Source organism: Scyliorhinus torazame, chromosome 16 (assembly GCF_047496885.1).
Source record: "Scyliorhinus torazame isolate Kashiwa2021f chromosome 16, sScyTor2.1, whole genome shotgun sequence".
NCBI classification, from domain to species: Eukaryota; Metazoa; Chordata; class Chondrichthyes; order Carcharhiniformes; family Scyliorhinidae; genus Scyliorhinus; species Scyliorhinus torazame.
The window spans coordinates 86,681,252-86,696,873 of record NC_092722.1 but is presented as its reverse complement, the minus strand read 5'-3'; the positions used below and the strand labels follow the sequence as shown (position 1 = coordinate 86,696,873).

The window sequence follows — 15,622 nt, the reverse complement described above, 5'->3', positions numbered from 1 at the left end:
GTCAGTACCGAGGGAGTGCCGCACTGTCCGAGGATCAGTAGGGAGGGAATGCTGCACTGTCAGAGGGTCAGTACTGAGGGAGTGCCGCACTGCCGGAGGGTCAGTAGGGAGGGAGTGCCGCACTGTCAGAGGGTCAGTACCGATGGTGTGCAGCACTGTCTGAGGGTCAGTACCGAGGGAGTGCCGCATTGTCGGAGGATTCAGTAGCAAGGGAGTGCGGCACTGTCAGAGGGTCAGTACCGAGGTAATGCCGCACTGTCGGAGGGTCAGTAGGGAGGGAGTGCAGCACTGTCAGAGGGTCAGTACTGAGAGAGCCCTGCACTGTCAGAGGGTCAGTACTGAGGGAGTGCCGCAATGTCAGATGGTCAGTACCGAGGGAGTGCCGCACTGTCGGAGGGTCAGTAGCGAGGGAGTGCCGCACTGTCAGAGGGTGAGTACCGAGGGAATGCTGCACTGTCGGAGGGCCAGTACCGAGGGAGTGCCGCAATGTCAGATGGTCAGTACCGAGGGTGTGCCGCACTGTCCAAGGGTCAGTACTGAGGGAGTGCCGCACTGTCGGTGAGTCAGTACCGAGGGAGTGCCGCACTGTCCGAGGGTCAGTAGGGAGGGAATGCTGCACTGTCGGAGGGTCAGTACCGAGGGAGTGCCGCACTGTCTGAGGGTCAGTACCGAGGGAGTGCGGCACTGTCGGAGGGTCAGTAGGGAGCGAGTGCAGCACTGTCTGAGGGTCAGTACCAAGGGCGTGCCGCACTGTCAGAGGGTCAGTACTGAGGGAGTGCCGCACTGTCAGAGGGTCAGTAGGGAGGGAGTGCCGCACTGTCGGAGGGTCAGTGGCGAGGGAGTGCCGCACTGTCAGAGGGTGAGTACCGAGGGAATGCTGCACTGTCGGAGGGTCAGTACCGAGGGAATGCCGCACTGTCGGAGGGTCAGTAGGGAGGGAGTGCCGCATTGTCGGAGGGTCCGTACCGAGGGTGTGCCGCACTGTCCGAGGGTCAGTAGGGAGGGAATGCAGCACTGTCAGAGGGTCAGTACTGAGGGAGTGTCGCACTGTCGGAGAGTCAGTAGGGAGGGAGTGCCGCACTGTCAGAGGGTCAGTAGGGAGGGAATGCCGCACTGTCGGAGGGTCAGTACCGAGGGAGTGCCGCACTGTCCGAGGGTCAGTAGGGAGGGAATGCTGCACTGTCAGAGGGTCAGTGCTGAGGGAGTGCCGCACTGTCAGAGGGTCAGTACTGAGGGAGTGTGGCACTGCCGGAGGGTCAGTAGGGAGGGAGTGCCGCACTGTCGGAGGGTCAGTACCGAGGGAGTGCCGCACTGTCAGAGGGTCAGTACCGATGGTGTGCAGCACTGTCTGAGGGTCAGTACCGAAGGAGTGCCGCATTGTCGGAGGGTCAGTAGCGAGGGAGTGCGGCACTGTCAGAGGGTCAGTACCGAGGGAATGCCGCACTGTCGGAGGGTCAGTAGGGAGGGAGTGCGGCACTGTCAGAGGGTCAGTACTGAAGGCGCCTCGCACTGTCAGAGGGTCAGTAGGGAGGGAGTGCCGCACTGTCAGAGGGTCAGTACCGAGGGTGTGCAGCACTGTCAGAGGGTCAGTACCGAGGGAGTGCGGCACTGTCAGAGGGTCAGTACCGAGGGTGTGCAGCACTGTCAGAGGGTCAGTACCGAGGGAGTGCGGCACTGTCAGAGGGTCAGTACCGAGGGTGTGCAGCACTGTCAGAGGGTCAGTACCGAGGGAGTGCAGCACTGTCAGAGGGTCGGTACCGAGGGTGTGCAGCACTGTCAGAGGGTCAGTACCGAGGGAGTGCGGCACTGTCAGAGGGTCAGTACTGAAGGCGCCTCGCACTGTCAGAGGGTCAGTAGGGAGGGAGTGCCGCACTGTCAGAGGATCAGTGCTGAGGGAGTGCCGCACTGTCAGAGGGTCAGTACCGAGGGAGTGCGGCACTGTCAGAGGGTCAGTACCGAGGGTGTGCAGCACTGTCAGAGGGTCAGTACCGAGGGAGTGCGGCACTGTCAGAGGGTCAGTACCGAGGGTGTGCAGCACTGTCGGGGATTCTGTTGATGACGTCCCCGGTTAGACTCACATTTGTAACGACGTCAAAGCTGCTCCTGTTAGCCGGTTTTGGGTGAACGGTTTGACCATAGATCAGGATCTGCGCAGATTTAACTCCAGCTAAATTGTGGTACGGGATCTTGTTGACGTCGGTTGGGTCCGCAGTGGCACAGGCAAATATAATTCGGAGTGTGTCGTCCTGGGGAGAGATCAGAGACTTTACCATCATCAAAACCCCGACACATTGGAACACAGAGTGACAACGTCATCAGACATCATCATCCCTGGCTAATGGCCCGGGGACGAGGGATCCAGTCCCCTCCCAGGGCAGTGTGCTCGACCAGTATGCACCCCTCCGGAATGCCCAATCAGTGTGGAGGGCAATGGGTGAAGGGCACGCACAATGCCAGCCTTGCCAAAAATTCCCACCAGCCCCCTACACCCCTCCCTATCTCTGTAACCACCCCCTGCCCCCTACACCCCTCCCTATCTCTGTAACCACCTCCTGCCTCCTACACCCCTCCCTATCTCTGTAACCTCCTCCAGCCTCTACAACCCTCCCTATCTCTGTAACCTCCTCCAGCCTCTACAACCCTCCCTCTCTCAGTAGACTTCTCCATCCCCCTACATCCCTCCCTCTCTCTATAACCTCCTTCTTTCCCCTATAACCTCCTACTCGATACCGTTAGATCCAGGTCGTCAGGGTCACACGTTCGAAATGGGCGTCGAAATATCATCTCGGTGTGTGTCTCATTTTCAACTAAGGTGAGCAGTTTGTAATCCTGGGAATCATCGATGACAGGAACATTATTCCCAACTCCGTGTCGGTCCTGTGGACAAGAAAGAAGACGCTGGAAACTACAAATTACAATCGGTGCTGAACTTTCCATTAAGAGTCAGCGTGTGTGGGTATGAAAAAGAAAATGCTGGAAAATCTCAGCAGGTCTGGCAGCATCTGTAGGGAGAGAAAAGAGCGAACGTTTCGAGTCCGATGACTCTTTGTCCAATGACTCGTTGTCAACGTCTGTCTGGATAGCACTGCTGCCTCACGGCGCCGAGGTCCCAGGTTCCATCCCATCTCTGGGTTACTGTAGGTGTGGCGTTTGCACATTCTCCCCATGTTTGTGTGGCTTTCACCCCCACAACCTAAAGATGTGCAAGCTAGGTGGATTGGCCAGGTTAAATTGCCCCTCAATTAGAAAAAATGAATTGGGCACTCTCACCCGTATCACAGTGAGAGTCAGTGTGTGTGGAACCCGTACCCCAGTGAGAGTCAGTGTGTGTGGAACCCGTACCCCAGTGAGAGTCAGTGTGTGTGGAACCCGTACCCCAGTCAGAGTCAGTGTGTGTGGAACCCGTACCCCAGTGAGAGTCAGTGTGTGTGGAACCCGTACCCCAGTGAGAGTCAGTGTGTGTGATACCCGTACCCCAGTGAGAGTCAGTGTGTGTGGAACCCGTTCCCAGTGAGAGCCAGTGTGTGTGGAACCCGTACCCCAGTGAGAGTCAGTGAGTGTGATACCCGTACCCCAGTGAGAGTCAGTGTGTGTGGAACCCGTACCCCAGTGAGAGTCAGTGTGTGTGATACCCGTACCCCAGTGAGAGTCAGTCTGTGTGGAACCCGTACCCCAGTGAGAGTCAGTGAGTGTGGAACCCGTACCCCAGTGAGAGTCAGTGTGTGTGGAACCCGTTCCCAGTGAGAGCCAGTGTGTGTGGAACCCGTACCCCAGTGAGAGTCAGTGTGTGTGGAACCCGTTCCCAGTGAGAGCCAGTGTGTGTGGAACCCGTACCCCAGTGAGAGTCAGTGAGTGTGATACCCGTACCCCAGTGAGAGTCAGTGTGTGTGGAACCCGTACCCCAGTGAGAGTCAGTGTGTGTGATACCCGTACCCCAGTGAGAGTCAGTGAGTGTGGAACCCGTACCCCAGTGAGAGTCAGTGTGTGTGGAACCCGTTCCCAGTGAGAGCCAGTGTGTGTGGAACCCGTACCCCAGTGAGAGTCAGTGTGTGTGGAACCCGTTCCCAGTGAGAGCCAGTGTGTGTGGAACCCGTACCCCAGTGAGAGTCAGTGTGTGTGCAACCCGTACCCCAGTGAGAGTCAGTGTGTGTGGAACCCGTACCCCAGTGAGAGTCAGTGTGTGTGGAACCCGTACCCCAGTGAGAGTCAGTGTGTGTGGAACCCGTACCCCAGTGAGAGTCAGTGTGTGTGGAACCCGTACCCCAGTGAGAGTCAGTGTGTGGAACCCGTATCCCAGTGAGAGTCAGCGTGTGTGGAACCCGTATCCCAGTGAGAGTCAGTGTGTGTGAGACCCGTACCTCAGTGAGAGTCAGTGTGTGTGGAACCCGTACCCCAGTGAGAGTCAGTGTGTGTGGAACCCGTACCCCAGTGAGAGTCAGTGTGTGTGGAACCCGTACCCCAGTGAGAGTCAGTGTGTGTGGAACCCGTACCCCAGTGAGAGTCAGTGTGTGGAACCCGTATCCCAGTGAGAGTCAGCGTGTGTGGAATCCGTACCCCAGTGAGAGTCAGTGTGTGTGGAACCCGTACCCCAGTGAGAGTCAGTGTGTGTGGAACCCGTACCCCAGTGAGAGTCAGTGTGTGTGGAACCCGTTCCCAGTGAGAGTCAGTGTGTGTGGAACCCAGACCCCAGTGAGAGTCAGTGTGTGTGGAACCCGTTCCCAGTGAGAGTCAGTGTGTGTGGAACCCGTACCCCAGTGAGAGTCAGTGTGTGTGGAACCCGTACCCCAGTGAGAGTCAGTGTGTGTGGAACCCGTACCCCAGTGAGAGTCAGTGTGTGTGGAACCCGTACCCCAGTGAGAGTCAGTGTGTGTGGAACCCGTACCCCAGTGAGAGTCAGTGTGTGTGGAATCCGTACCACAGTGAGAGTCAGTGTGTGTGGAACCCGTTCCCAGTGAGAGTCAGTGTGTGTGGAACCCAGACCCCAGTGAGAGTCAGTGTGTGTGGAACCCGTTCCCAGTGAGAGTCAGTGTGTGTGGAACCCGTACCCCAGTGAGAGTCAGTGTGTGTGGAACCCGTACCCCAGTGAGAGTCAGTGTGTGTGGAATCCGTACCCAGTGAGAGTCAGTGTGTGTGGAATCCGTACCACAGTGAGAGTCAGTGTGTGTGGAACCCGTACCCCAGTGAGAGTCAGTGTGTGGGGAACCCGTACCCCAGTGAGGTTCAGTATGTGTGGAATCCGTACCCCAGTGAGAGTCAGTGTGTGTGGAACTCACACACCAGTGAGAGTCAGTGTGTGTGGAACCCATACTCCAGTGAGAGTCAGTGTGTGTGGAACCCCTATCCCAGAGAGAGTCAGTGCGTGTGGAACCTGGACCCCAGTGAGAGTCAGTGGGTGGAACCCGTATCCCAGTGAGAGTCAGTGTGTGTGGAACCCATACCCCAGTGAGAGTCAGTGTGTGTGGAACCCGTATCCCAGTGAGAACAATGTGTGTGGAACCCGTATCCCAGTGAGAGTCAGTGTGTGTGGAACACATACTCCAGTGAGAGTCAATGTGTATGGAACCCGTATCCCAGTGAGAGTCAGTGTGTGGAACCCGTACCCCAGTGAGAGTCGGTGTGTGTGGAACCCATACTCCGTTGAGAGTCAGTGTGTGGAACCCGTACCCCAGTGAGAGTCAGTGTGTGGAACCCGTACCCCAGTGAGAGTCAGTGTGTGGAACCCGTACCCCAGTGAGAGTCAGTGTGTGGAACCCATGCCCCAGTGAGAGTCAGTGTGTGTGGAACCCGTATCCCAGTGAGAGTCAGTGTGTGTGGAACCCAGACCCCAGTGAGAGTCAGTGTGTGGAACCCGTACCCCAGTGAGAGTCAGTGTGTGGAACCCGTACCCCAGTGAGAGTCAGTGTGTGGAACCCGTATCCCAGTGAGAGTCAGTGTGTGTGGAACCCATACTCCAGTGAGAGTCAGTGTATGTGATACCCATACCCCAGTGAGAGTCAGTGTGTGGAACCCGTACCCCAGTGAGAGTCAGTGTGTGGAACCCGTACCCCAGTGAGAGTCAGTGTGTGGAACCCGTACCCCAGTGAGAGTCAGTGTGTGGAACCCATGCCCCAGTGAGAGTCAGTGTGTGTGGAACCCGTATCCCAGTGAGAGTCAGTGTGTGTGGAACCCAGACCCCAGTGAGAGTCAGTGTGTGGAACCCGTACCCCAGTGAGAGTCAGTGTGTGGAACCCGTACCCCAGTGAGAGTCAGTGTGTGGAACCCGTACCCCAGTGAGAGTCAGTGTGTGGAACCCGTATCCCAGTGAGAGTCAGTGTGTGTGGAACCCGTACCCCAGTGAGAGTCAGTGTGTGTGAGACCCGTACCCCAGTGAGAGTCAGTGTGTGTGGAACCCGTACCCCAGTGAGAGTCAGTGTGTGTGGAACCCGTTCCCAGTGAGAGTCCGTGTGTGTGGAATCCGTACCCCAGTGAGAGTCAGTGTGTGGGGAACCCGTACCCCAGTGAGGTTCAGTATGTGTGGAATCCGTACCCCAGTGAGAGTCAGTGTGTGTGGAACTCACACCCCAGTGAGAGTCAGTGTGTGTGGAACCCGTACCCCAGTGAGAGTCAGTGCGTGTGGAACCTGGACCCAAGTGAGAGTCAGTGGGTGGAACCCGTATCCCAGTGAGAGTCAGTGTGTGTGGAACCCATACCCCAGTGAGAGTCAGTGTGTGTGGAACCCGTATCCCAGTGAGAATCAATGTGCGTGGAACCCGTATCCCAGTGAGAGTCAGTGTGTGTGGAACACATACTCCAGTGAGTGTCAATGTGTATGGAACCCGTATCCCAGTGAGAGTCAGTGTGTGGAACCCGTACCCCAGTGAGAGTCGGTGTGTGTGGAACCCATACTCCGTTGAGAGTCAGTGTGTGGAACCCGTACCCCAGTGAGAGTCAGTGTGTGTGGAACCCGTACCCCAGTGAGAGTCAGTGTGTGTGGAACCCGTACCCCAGTGAGAGTCAGTGTGTGGAACCCGTACACCAGTGAGAGTCAGTGTGTGTGGAACCCGTACCCCAGTGAGAGTCAGTGTGTGGAACCCGTACCCCAGTGAGAGTCAGTGTGTGGAACCCGTACCCCAGTGAGAGTCAGTGTGTGGAACCCATGCCCCAGTGAGAGTCAGTGTGTGTGGAACCCGTATCCCAGTGAGAGTCAGTGTGTGTGGAACCCAGACCCCAGTGAGAGTCAGTGTGTGGAACCCGTACCCCAGTGAGAGTCAGTGTGTGGAACCCGTACCCCAGTGAGAGTCAGTGTGTGGAACCCGTATCCCAGTGAGAGTCAGTGTGTGTGGAACCCGTACCCCAGTGAGAGTCAGTGTGTGTGAGACCCGTACCCCAGTGAGAGTCAGTGTGTGTGGAACCCATACTCCAGTGAGAGTCAGTGTGTGTGATACCCATACCCCAGTGAGAGTCAGTGTGTGGAACCCATGCCCCAGTGAGAGTCAGTGTGTGTGGAACCCGTATCCCAGTGAGAGTCAGTGTGTGTGGAACCCATGCCCCAGTGAGAGTCAGTGTGTGTGGAACCCGTATCCCAGTGAGAGTCAGTGTGTGTGGAACCCAGACCCCAGTGAGAGTCAGTGTGTGGAACCCGTACCCCAGTGAGAGTCAGTGTGTGGAACCCGTACCCCAGTGAGAGTCAGTGTGTGGAACCCATATCCCAGTGAGAGTCAGTGTGTGTGGAACCCGTACCCCAGTGAGAGTCAGTGTGTGTGAGACCCGTACCCCAGTGAGAGTCAGTGTGTGTGGAACCCATACTCCAGTGAGAGTCAGTGTGTGTGGAACCCCTATCCCAGTGAGAGTCTGTGTGTGTGAAACCCGTACCCCAGTGAGAGTCAGTGTGTGTGGAACCCGTACCCCAGTGAGAGTCAGTGTGTGTGGAACCCATACCCCAGTGAGAGTCAGTGTGTGTGGAACCCGTTCCCAGTGAGAGTCCGTGTGTGTGGAATCCGTACCCCAGTGAGAGTCAGTGTGTGGGGAACCCGTACCCCAGTGAGGTTCAGTATGTGTGGAATCCGTACCCCAGTGAGAGTCAGTGTGTGTGGAACTCACACCCCAGTGAGAGTCAGTGTGTGTGGAACCCGTACCCCAGTGAGAGTCAGTGCGTGTGGAACCTGGACCCCAGTGAGAGTTAGTGGGTGGAACCCGTATCCCAGTGAGAGTCAGTGTGTGTGGAACCCATACCCCAGTGAGAGTCAGTGTGTGTGGAACCCGTATCCCAGTGAGAATCAATGTGTGTGGAACCCGTATCCCAGTGAGAGTCAGTGTGTGTGGAACACATACTCCAGTGAGAGTCAATGTGTATGGAACCCGTATCCCAGTGAGAGTCAGTGTGTGGAACCCGTACCCCAGTGAGAGTCGGTGTGTGTGGAACCCATACTCCGTTGAGAGTCAGTGTGTGGAACCCGTACCCCAGTGAGAGTCAGTGTGTGGAACCCGTACCCCAGTGAGAGTCAGTGTGTGGAACCCGTACCCCAGTGAGAGTCAGTGTGTGGAACCCATGCCCCAGTGAGAGTCAGTGTGTGTGGAACCCGTATCCCAGTGAGAGTCAGTGTGTGTGGAACCCAGACCCCAGTGAGAGTCAGTGTGTGGAACCCGTACCCCAGTGAGAGTCAGTGTGTGGAACCCGTACCCCAGTGAGAGTCAGTGTGTGGAACCCGTATCCCAGTGAGAGTCAGTGTGTGTGGAACCCGTACCCCAGTGAGAGTCAGTGTGTGTGAGACCCGTACCCCAGTGAGAGTCAGTGTGTGTGGAACCCGTACCCCAGTGAGAGTCAGTGTGTGTGGAACCCGTTCCCAGTGAGAGTCCGTGTGTGTGGAATCCGTACCCCAGTGAGAGTCAGTGTGTGGGGAACCCGTACCCCAGTGAGGTTCAGTATGTGTGGAATCCGTACCCCAGTGAGAGTCAGTGTGTGTGGAACTCACACCCCAGTGAGAGTCAGTGTGTGTGGAACCCGTACCCCAGTGAGAGTCAGTGCGTGTGGAACCTGGACCCCAGTGAGAGTCAGTGGGTGGAACCCGTATCCCAGTGAGAGTCAGTGTGTGTGGAACCCATACCCCAGTGAGAGTCAGTGTGTGTGGAACCCGTATCCCAGTGAGAATCAATGTGTGTGGAACCCGTATCCCAGTGAGAGTCAGTGTGTGTGGAACACATACTCCAGCGAGAGTCAATGTGTATGGAACCCGTATCCCAGTGAGAGTCAGTGTGTGGAACCCGTACCCCAGTGAGAGTCGGTGTGTGTGGAACCCATACTCCGTTGAGAGTCAGTGTGTGGAACCCGTACCCCAGTGAGAGTCAGTGTGTGTGGAACCCGTATCCCAGTGAGAATCAATGTGTGTGGAACCCGTATCCCAGTGAGAGTCAGTGTGTGTGGAACACATACTCCAGCGAGAGTCAATGTGTATGGAACCCGTATCCCAGTGAGAGTCAGTGTGTGGAACCCGTACCCCAGTGAGAGTCGGTGTGTGTGGAACCCATACTCCGTTGAGAGTCAGTGTGTGAGTGTGTGGAACCCGTACCCCAGTGAGAGTCAGTGTGTGGAACCCGTACCCCAGTGAGAGTCAGTGTGTGGAACCCATGCCCCAGTGAGAGTCAGTGTGTGTGGAACCCGTATCCCAGTGAGAGTCAGTGTGTGTGGAACCCAGACCCCAGTGAGAGTCAGTGTGTGGAACCCGTACCCCAGTGAGAGTCAGTGTGTGGAACCCGTACCCCAGTGAGAGTCAGTGTGTGGAACCCGTATCCCAGTGAGAGTCAGTGTGTGTGGAACCCGTACCCCAGTGAGAGTCAGTGTGTGTGAGACCCGTACCCCAGTGAGAGTCAGTGTGTGTGGAACCCATACTCCAGTGAGAGTCAGCGTGTGTGGAACCCCTATCCCAGTGAGAGTCTGTGTGTGTGAAACCCGTACCCCAGTGAGAGTCAGTGTGTGTGGAACCCGTACCCCAGTGAGAGTCAGTGTGTGTGGAACCCGTTCCCAGTGAGAGTCCGTGTGTGTGGAATCCGTACCCCAGTGAGAGTCAGTATGTGGGGAACCCGTACCCCAGTGAGGTTCAGTATGTGTTGAATCCGTACCCCAGTGAGAGTCAGTGTGTGTGGAACTCACACCCCAGTGAGAGTCAGTGTGTGTGGAACCCGTACCCCAGTGAGAGTCAGTGCGTGTGGAACCTGGACCCCAGTGAGAGTCAGTGTGTGTGGAACCCATACCCCAGTGGGAGTCAGTGTGTGTGGAACCCGTATCCCAGTGAGAGTCAGTGTGTGTGGAACCCGTATCGCAGTGAGAGTCTGTGTGTGTGGGACCCGTACCCCAGTGAGAGTCAGTGTGTGGAACCCGTACCCCAGTGAGAGTCAGTGTGTGTGGAACCCGTACTGTAGTGAGAGTCAGTGCGTGTGGAACCCGTACCCCAGTGAGAGTCAGTGTGTGTGGAACCCGTATCCCAGTGAGGATCAGTGTGTGTGGAACTCGTAGCCCAGTGAGAGTCAGTGTGTGTAGAACCCGGAACCCAGTGAGAGTCAGTGTGTGAGGAACCCATACCCCAATGAGAGTCAGTGTGTGTGGAACCCGTACTGTAGTGAGAGTCAGTGCGTGTGGAACCCGTACCCCAGTGAGAGTCAGTGTGTGTGGAACCCGTATCCCAGTGAGGATCAGTGTGTGTGGAACTCGTAGCCCAGTGAGAGTCAGTGTGTGTAGAACCCGTACCTCAGTGAGAGTCAGTGTGTGAGGAACCCGTACCCCAGTGTGAGTCAGTGTGTGTGGAACCCGTATCCCAGTGAGAGTCAGTGTGTGTGGAACCCAGACCCCAGTGAGAGTCAGTGTGTGGTACCCGTATTCCAGTGAGAGTCAGTGTGTGTGGAACTTATACCCCAGTGAGAGTCAGTGTGTGTGGAACCCGTACCCCAGTGAGAGTCAGTGTGTGTGGAACCCGTACCCCAGTGAGAGTCAATGTGTGTGGAACCCGTACCCCACTGAGAGTCAGTGTGTGTGGAACCCGTACACCAGTGAAAGTCAGTGTGTGTGGAACCCGTACCCTAGTGAGAGTCAGTGTGTGTGGAACCTGAATCCCAGTGAGAGTCAGTGTGTGTGGAACCCATACCCCAGTGAGAGTCAGTGCGCGTGGAACCTGGACCACAGTGAGAGTCAGTGGGTGGAACCCGTATCCCAGTGAGAGTCAGTGTGTGTGGAACCCGTACCCCAGTGAGAGTCAGTGAGTGTGGAACCCATACTCCAGTGAGAGTCTGTGTGTGGAACCCCTATCCCAGTGAGAGTCAGTGTGTGTGGAACCCGTACCCCAGTGAGAGTCAGTGTGTGGAACCCGTATCCCAGTGAGAGTCAGTGTGTGGAACCCGTACCCCAGTGAGAGTCAGTGTGTGTGGAACCCATACCCCAGTGAGAGTCAGTGTGTGTGGAACCCGTACCCCAGTGAGAGTCAGTTTGTGTGGAACCCGTATCCCAGTGAGAGTCAGTGTGTGTGGAACCCGTACCCCAGTGAGAGTCAGTGTGTGTGGAACCCATATCCCAGTGAGAGTCAGTGTGTGTGGAACCCGTACCCCAGTGTGAGTCAGTGTGTGTGGAACCCGTACCCCAGTGAGAGTCAGTGTGTGTGGAACCCGTACCCCAGTGAGAGTCAGTGTGTGTGGAACCCCTACCCCAGTGAGAGTCAGTGTGTGTGGAACCCGTACCCCAGTGAGAGTCAGTGTGTGTGGAACCCGTACCCCAGTGAGAGTCAGTGTGTGTGGAACCCGTACCCCAGTGAGAGTCAGTGTGTGTGGAACCCGTACCCCAGTGAGAGTCAGTGTGTGTGGAACCCCTACCCCAGTGAGAGTCAGTGTGTGTGGAACCACTACCCCAGTGAGAGTCAGTGTGTCTGAGACCCGTACCCCAGTGAGAGTCAGTGTGTGGAACCCGTACCCCAGTGAGAGTCAGTGTGTGTGGAACCACTACCCCAGTGAGAGTCAGTGTGTGGAATCTGTAGCCCCCGACGGAAAATGACTGTTTGCTCACGTGAAAGTAGGCCTCTCCATCCTTGAGCCATCCGACGGCCATGTCGGCCTTGTCCATGCCGCCAGTGTTGGTGATTCCCACGCCCACCCAGCCCTTGGTGCGGGCCAGGACCAGGAAGGTGACCAGCTGCGAGTCGACGTCAATGTCCCAACTGAGGTAGAAATCCTCGGCCAGCCTCATCTGGTGGGGCAGGAAGCCGGCGTCCATGGCCACGGACCCCCCGAGGAGCAGGCCGAGGAGGGCGAGCAGACAGGTGGTGAACCCAGGCATCGTCGTTCAAACCTTACCAATGTTGGCCTTGCTTCAGCCTGGTGGAGTATATATACCAGTGGAAGGGTGGTGATGATGGGGGAGGGAGGGAGGATAATGGAGCGGAGAGGAAGGCAGGATTATAAATGTATTTGGTTTCTGTTACCCAGTTCTTCGTTCCCACAGCAACCATCCCTATTGTCTCCTTTGAGAAACACGAGACTCAAAACATTTTTCCGTTTGTGTCTATGTGCGTGTGTACTGGTAAGGTTTACTTTTGTGGTTTTTGTTTCCCTATCGGGCATGATTTCCAAATTCCTCTGGCGCCGATCTTTTCTGGAGTTTAGCTCATTCCTCCGGCCCTCAATGAGTCTGACCTATCTTGCACCTGTCCCTCCTCCTCCCTTGCAGCACTCCCCCCCCCCCCCCCCCCAGTCCTCCCCTAGGGTTGCTCGATGTGAGGCGTCCCCATGCCGTTCGTTGAGGGAGACCACAAGACTGTGAGAAGTAGGAGGGATACTGGGTCATTTGGGCCTTCGAGCTGCTCCCCCATTTGATAAGGCCACGGTTGACCTGCGTCTCACCAAGTCCACTGTGGTAAACCACGGTATTGCATTGCATTGCATTGTGTTGTGTACATGCCTGGGCTTGTCCCGGCTGGCTCTGCCTGTGACTCCTCCCCTCTGGCTTATGTATAAAGATGGCAAGTCTCCGCCTCCGACCCAGTTCGGGTCCAGAGGCAAAAGGCTTGCTGTTTAGTGTATTAAATTGCTACGATTCAATAAGCACGCGACGAGTGCTGAATGTAACTGAGGCTTTAATACATTCAATAACATACAGTGGGGCAAGATTAAGAAAGACAAGATTCTGAGGTGGAAGATCGAGCTCTCCACCTACAGCTATGATATCTTGATCGACCCGGGAAGCTCAATCAGTCCCCAGATGCCCTATCCCCGCAGTACATGTGCCAGCGCACAGGTAGACCGACTCCAGGCCCTCCACAATGACCTCTGTCCCCGTGGGTCACCCATTTTTTTCACTTCAAGGCTCGCAACCTGCCTTACTCTATCAAGGAGGTCAGGACCGTGACCAGGGACTGCCAGGTCTGCGCGGAGTGCAAACCACACTTCTATCGGCCAGACAGAGCACACCTGGTAAAGGCCTCCCGCCCCTTTGGGCGCCTCAGCATTGGCTTCAAAGGGCCCCTCCCCTCCACTGACCGTAACGTGTACTTCCTCAATATTGTTGACGAGTACTCAAGATTCCCCTTCGCCATCCCGTGCCCTGACAAGACCTCTGCCTCTGTCATCAAGGCCCTGCACAGTCTTTTCACCCTGTTCGGGTTCCCCGCCTACATCCACAGCGATCGGGGCTCCTCCTTTATGAGCGACGAGTTGCGTCAGTTCCTGCTCAGCAAGGGCATCGCTTCCAGCAGGACGACCAGCTATAACCCCCGGGGAAACGGACAGGTGGAGAGGGAGAACGCAACGGTCTGGAAGGCCATCCTTCTGGCCCTATGGTCTAGAAATCTCCCAGTCTCCCGCTAGCAGGAGGTCTTCTCCAATGCGCCCCACTCCATCCGGTCGCTCCTGTGTACAGCCACCAACGAGACTCGTCATGAACGTATGTTTGCCTTCCCTAGGAAGTCCACCTCCGGGGTCTCGCTCCCGTCCTGACTGGAAGTCCCAAGGCCCGTCCTTCTCCGGAAGCATGCGAGGAGCCATAAAACCGACCCCCTCGTCGAGAAGATCCTGCTCCTCCATGCAAACCCCCAATATGCGTTGCGCAGGTCAAAGAGACACAGCTTGAGTGAGACACCAGCCAGAGTGGGAATTTGAAACTTGGTAATTTGGTACAGTGAGGTAATTCGGTGCAGAGTGGGGGAAGGTGCTTTTTCCCTACTGTTTTGTTCTCTCTCTTTCTTCTGGCCTGTAACTTTTAATCTGCAGGGAGAGAACCTGAGAGCATCTGAGACCCTCGGAAGGTAAGTAAGTGATTTTTACTCATTATTACTTTTATTACCTTTTCAAATTGTGTGTGTTGGGGGGGTGGGGTGGGGTGGGGGGGTGGGGGGGGGTGGCGGGGGGGGTGGAGGGGGTGGGGGGGTGGGGGGGTGGGGTGGGGGGGATGGGGTGGGGGGGGGGGGTGGGGGGGTGGGGTGGGGGGGGTGGGGGGGGTGGGGGGTGGGGGGGGGTGGGGGTGGGTGGGGGGGTGGTGGGGGGGTGGGGGGGGAACTCAAGTGACATCACATAAAAGCTGTGATCTGATTGGCTGGTTGGGAATCTACACTAAATTAAAAAAATTAAGCATTGGTAAACTAATTAAACATAATTATTTACTTATAATTTAGAGGGGTATCTAAACCAGAGATCGGAGAGTACTGTATTTAGCTTTCACATTTATAGTAGAAATCTAGTGCTAGGAAACCTATAGTTAACAGTAACTTTTTAAAAAACTTTTAACTTTAATTTACTAATTAATTGATGCAATGTCAGTTAGAGGGGTGCAGTGCTCTGACTGTGAGATGTGGCAGGTCCGGGAGGCTTCCAGCATCCCAGATGGCTTCATCTGCAGAAAGTGCACCCAACTGGAGCTCCTCACAGACCGCCTGGTTCGGTTGAAGTGGCAGTTGGATGCACTTAGGAGCATGCAGGTGGCGGCAAGTGTCATAGATAGCAGATATATAAATGTGGTCACACCCAAGGTGCAGGCAGAGAAATGGGTGACCACCAGAAAGGGCAGGCAGTCAGTGCAGGAATCCCCTGTGGTTGTCCCCCTCTCGAACAGATATACCCCTTTGGATACTGTCGGGGGGGATAGCCTATCAGGGGAAAACAGCAGCAGCCAGAGCAGTGGCACCACGGCTGGCTCTGATGTTCATAAGGGAGGGTCAAAGCGCAGAAGAGCAATAGTCATAGGGGACTCTATAGTCAGGGGCACAGATAGGCGCTTCTGTGGATGTGAAAGAGACTCCAGGATGGTATGTTGCCTCCCTGGTGCCAGGGTCCAGGATGTCTCAGAACGGGTAGATGGCATCCTGAAGGGGGAGGGCAAACAGGCAGAGGTCATTGTACATATTGGTACTAACGACATAGGCAGGAAGGTGCATGAGGTCCTGCAGTAGGAGTTCAGGGAGCTAGGCAGAAAATTGAAAGACAGGACCTCTAGGGTTGTAATCTCGGGATTACTCCCTGTGCCACGTGCCAGTGAGGTTAGAAATAGGAAGATAGAGCAGCTAAACACGTGGCTAAACAGCTGGTGTAGGAGGGAGGGTTTCCATTATCTGGACCACTTGGAGCTCTTCCGGGGCAGGTGTGACCTATATAAGCAGGACGGGTTGCATCTAAACTG

The 15,622-nt window shown here is 55.9% G+C and overlaps 1 protein-coding gene across 1 annotated transcript in view; it reads right to left on the bottom strand.

Annotated features, from left to right (window-relative positions):
• Positions 1-12,315, bottom strand: part of LOC140392927 (putative DBH-like monooxygenase protein 2) — a 108,781-nt gene extending 96,466 nt beyond the window's left edge. The window contains exons 1-3 of the mRNA XM_072478708.1: positions 12,023-12,315; positions 2,731-2,877; positions 2,079-2,246 (exon numbers count right to left, since the gene is read on the bottom strand). Coding sequence (XP_072334809.1) covers positions 2,079-2,246; positions 2,731-2,877; positions 12,023-12,292 — 585 coding nt within the window. The 5' untranslated portion in view covers positions 12,293-12,315. The remainder of the gene's footprint in view (positions 1-2,078; positions 2,247-2,730; positions 2,878-12,022) is intronic.
• Between the last annotated feature and the right edge of the window lie 3,307 nt (positions 12,316-15,622).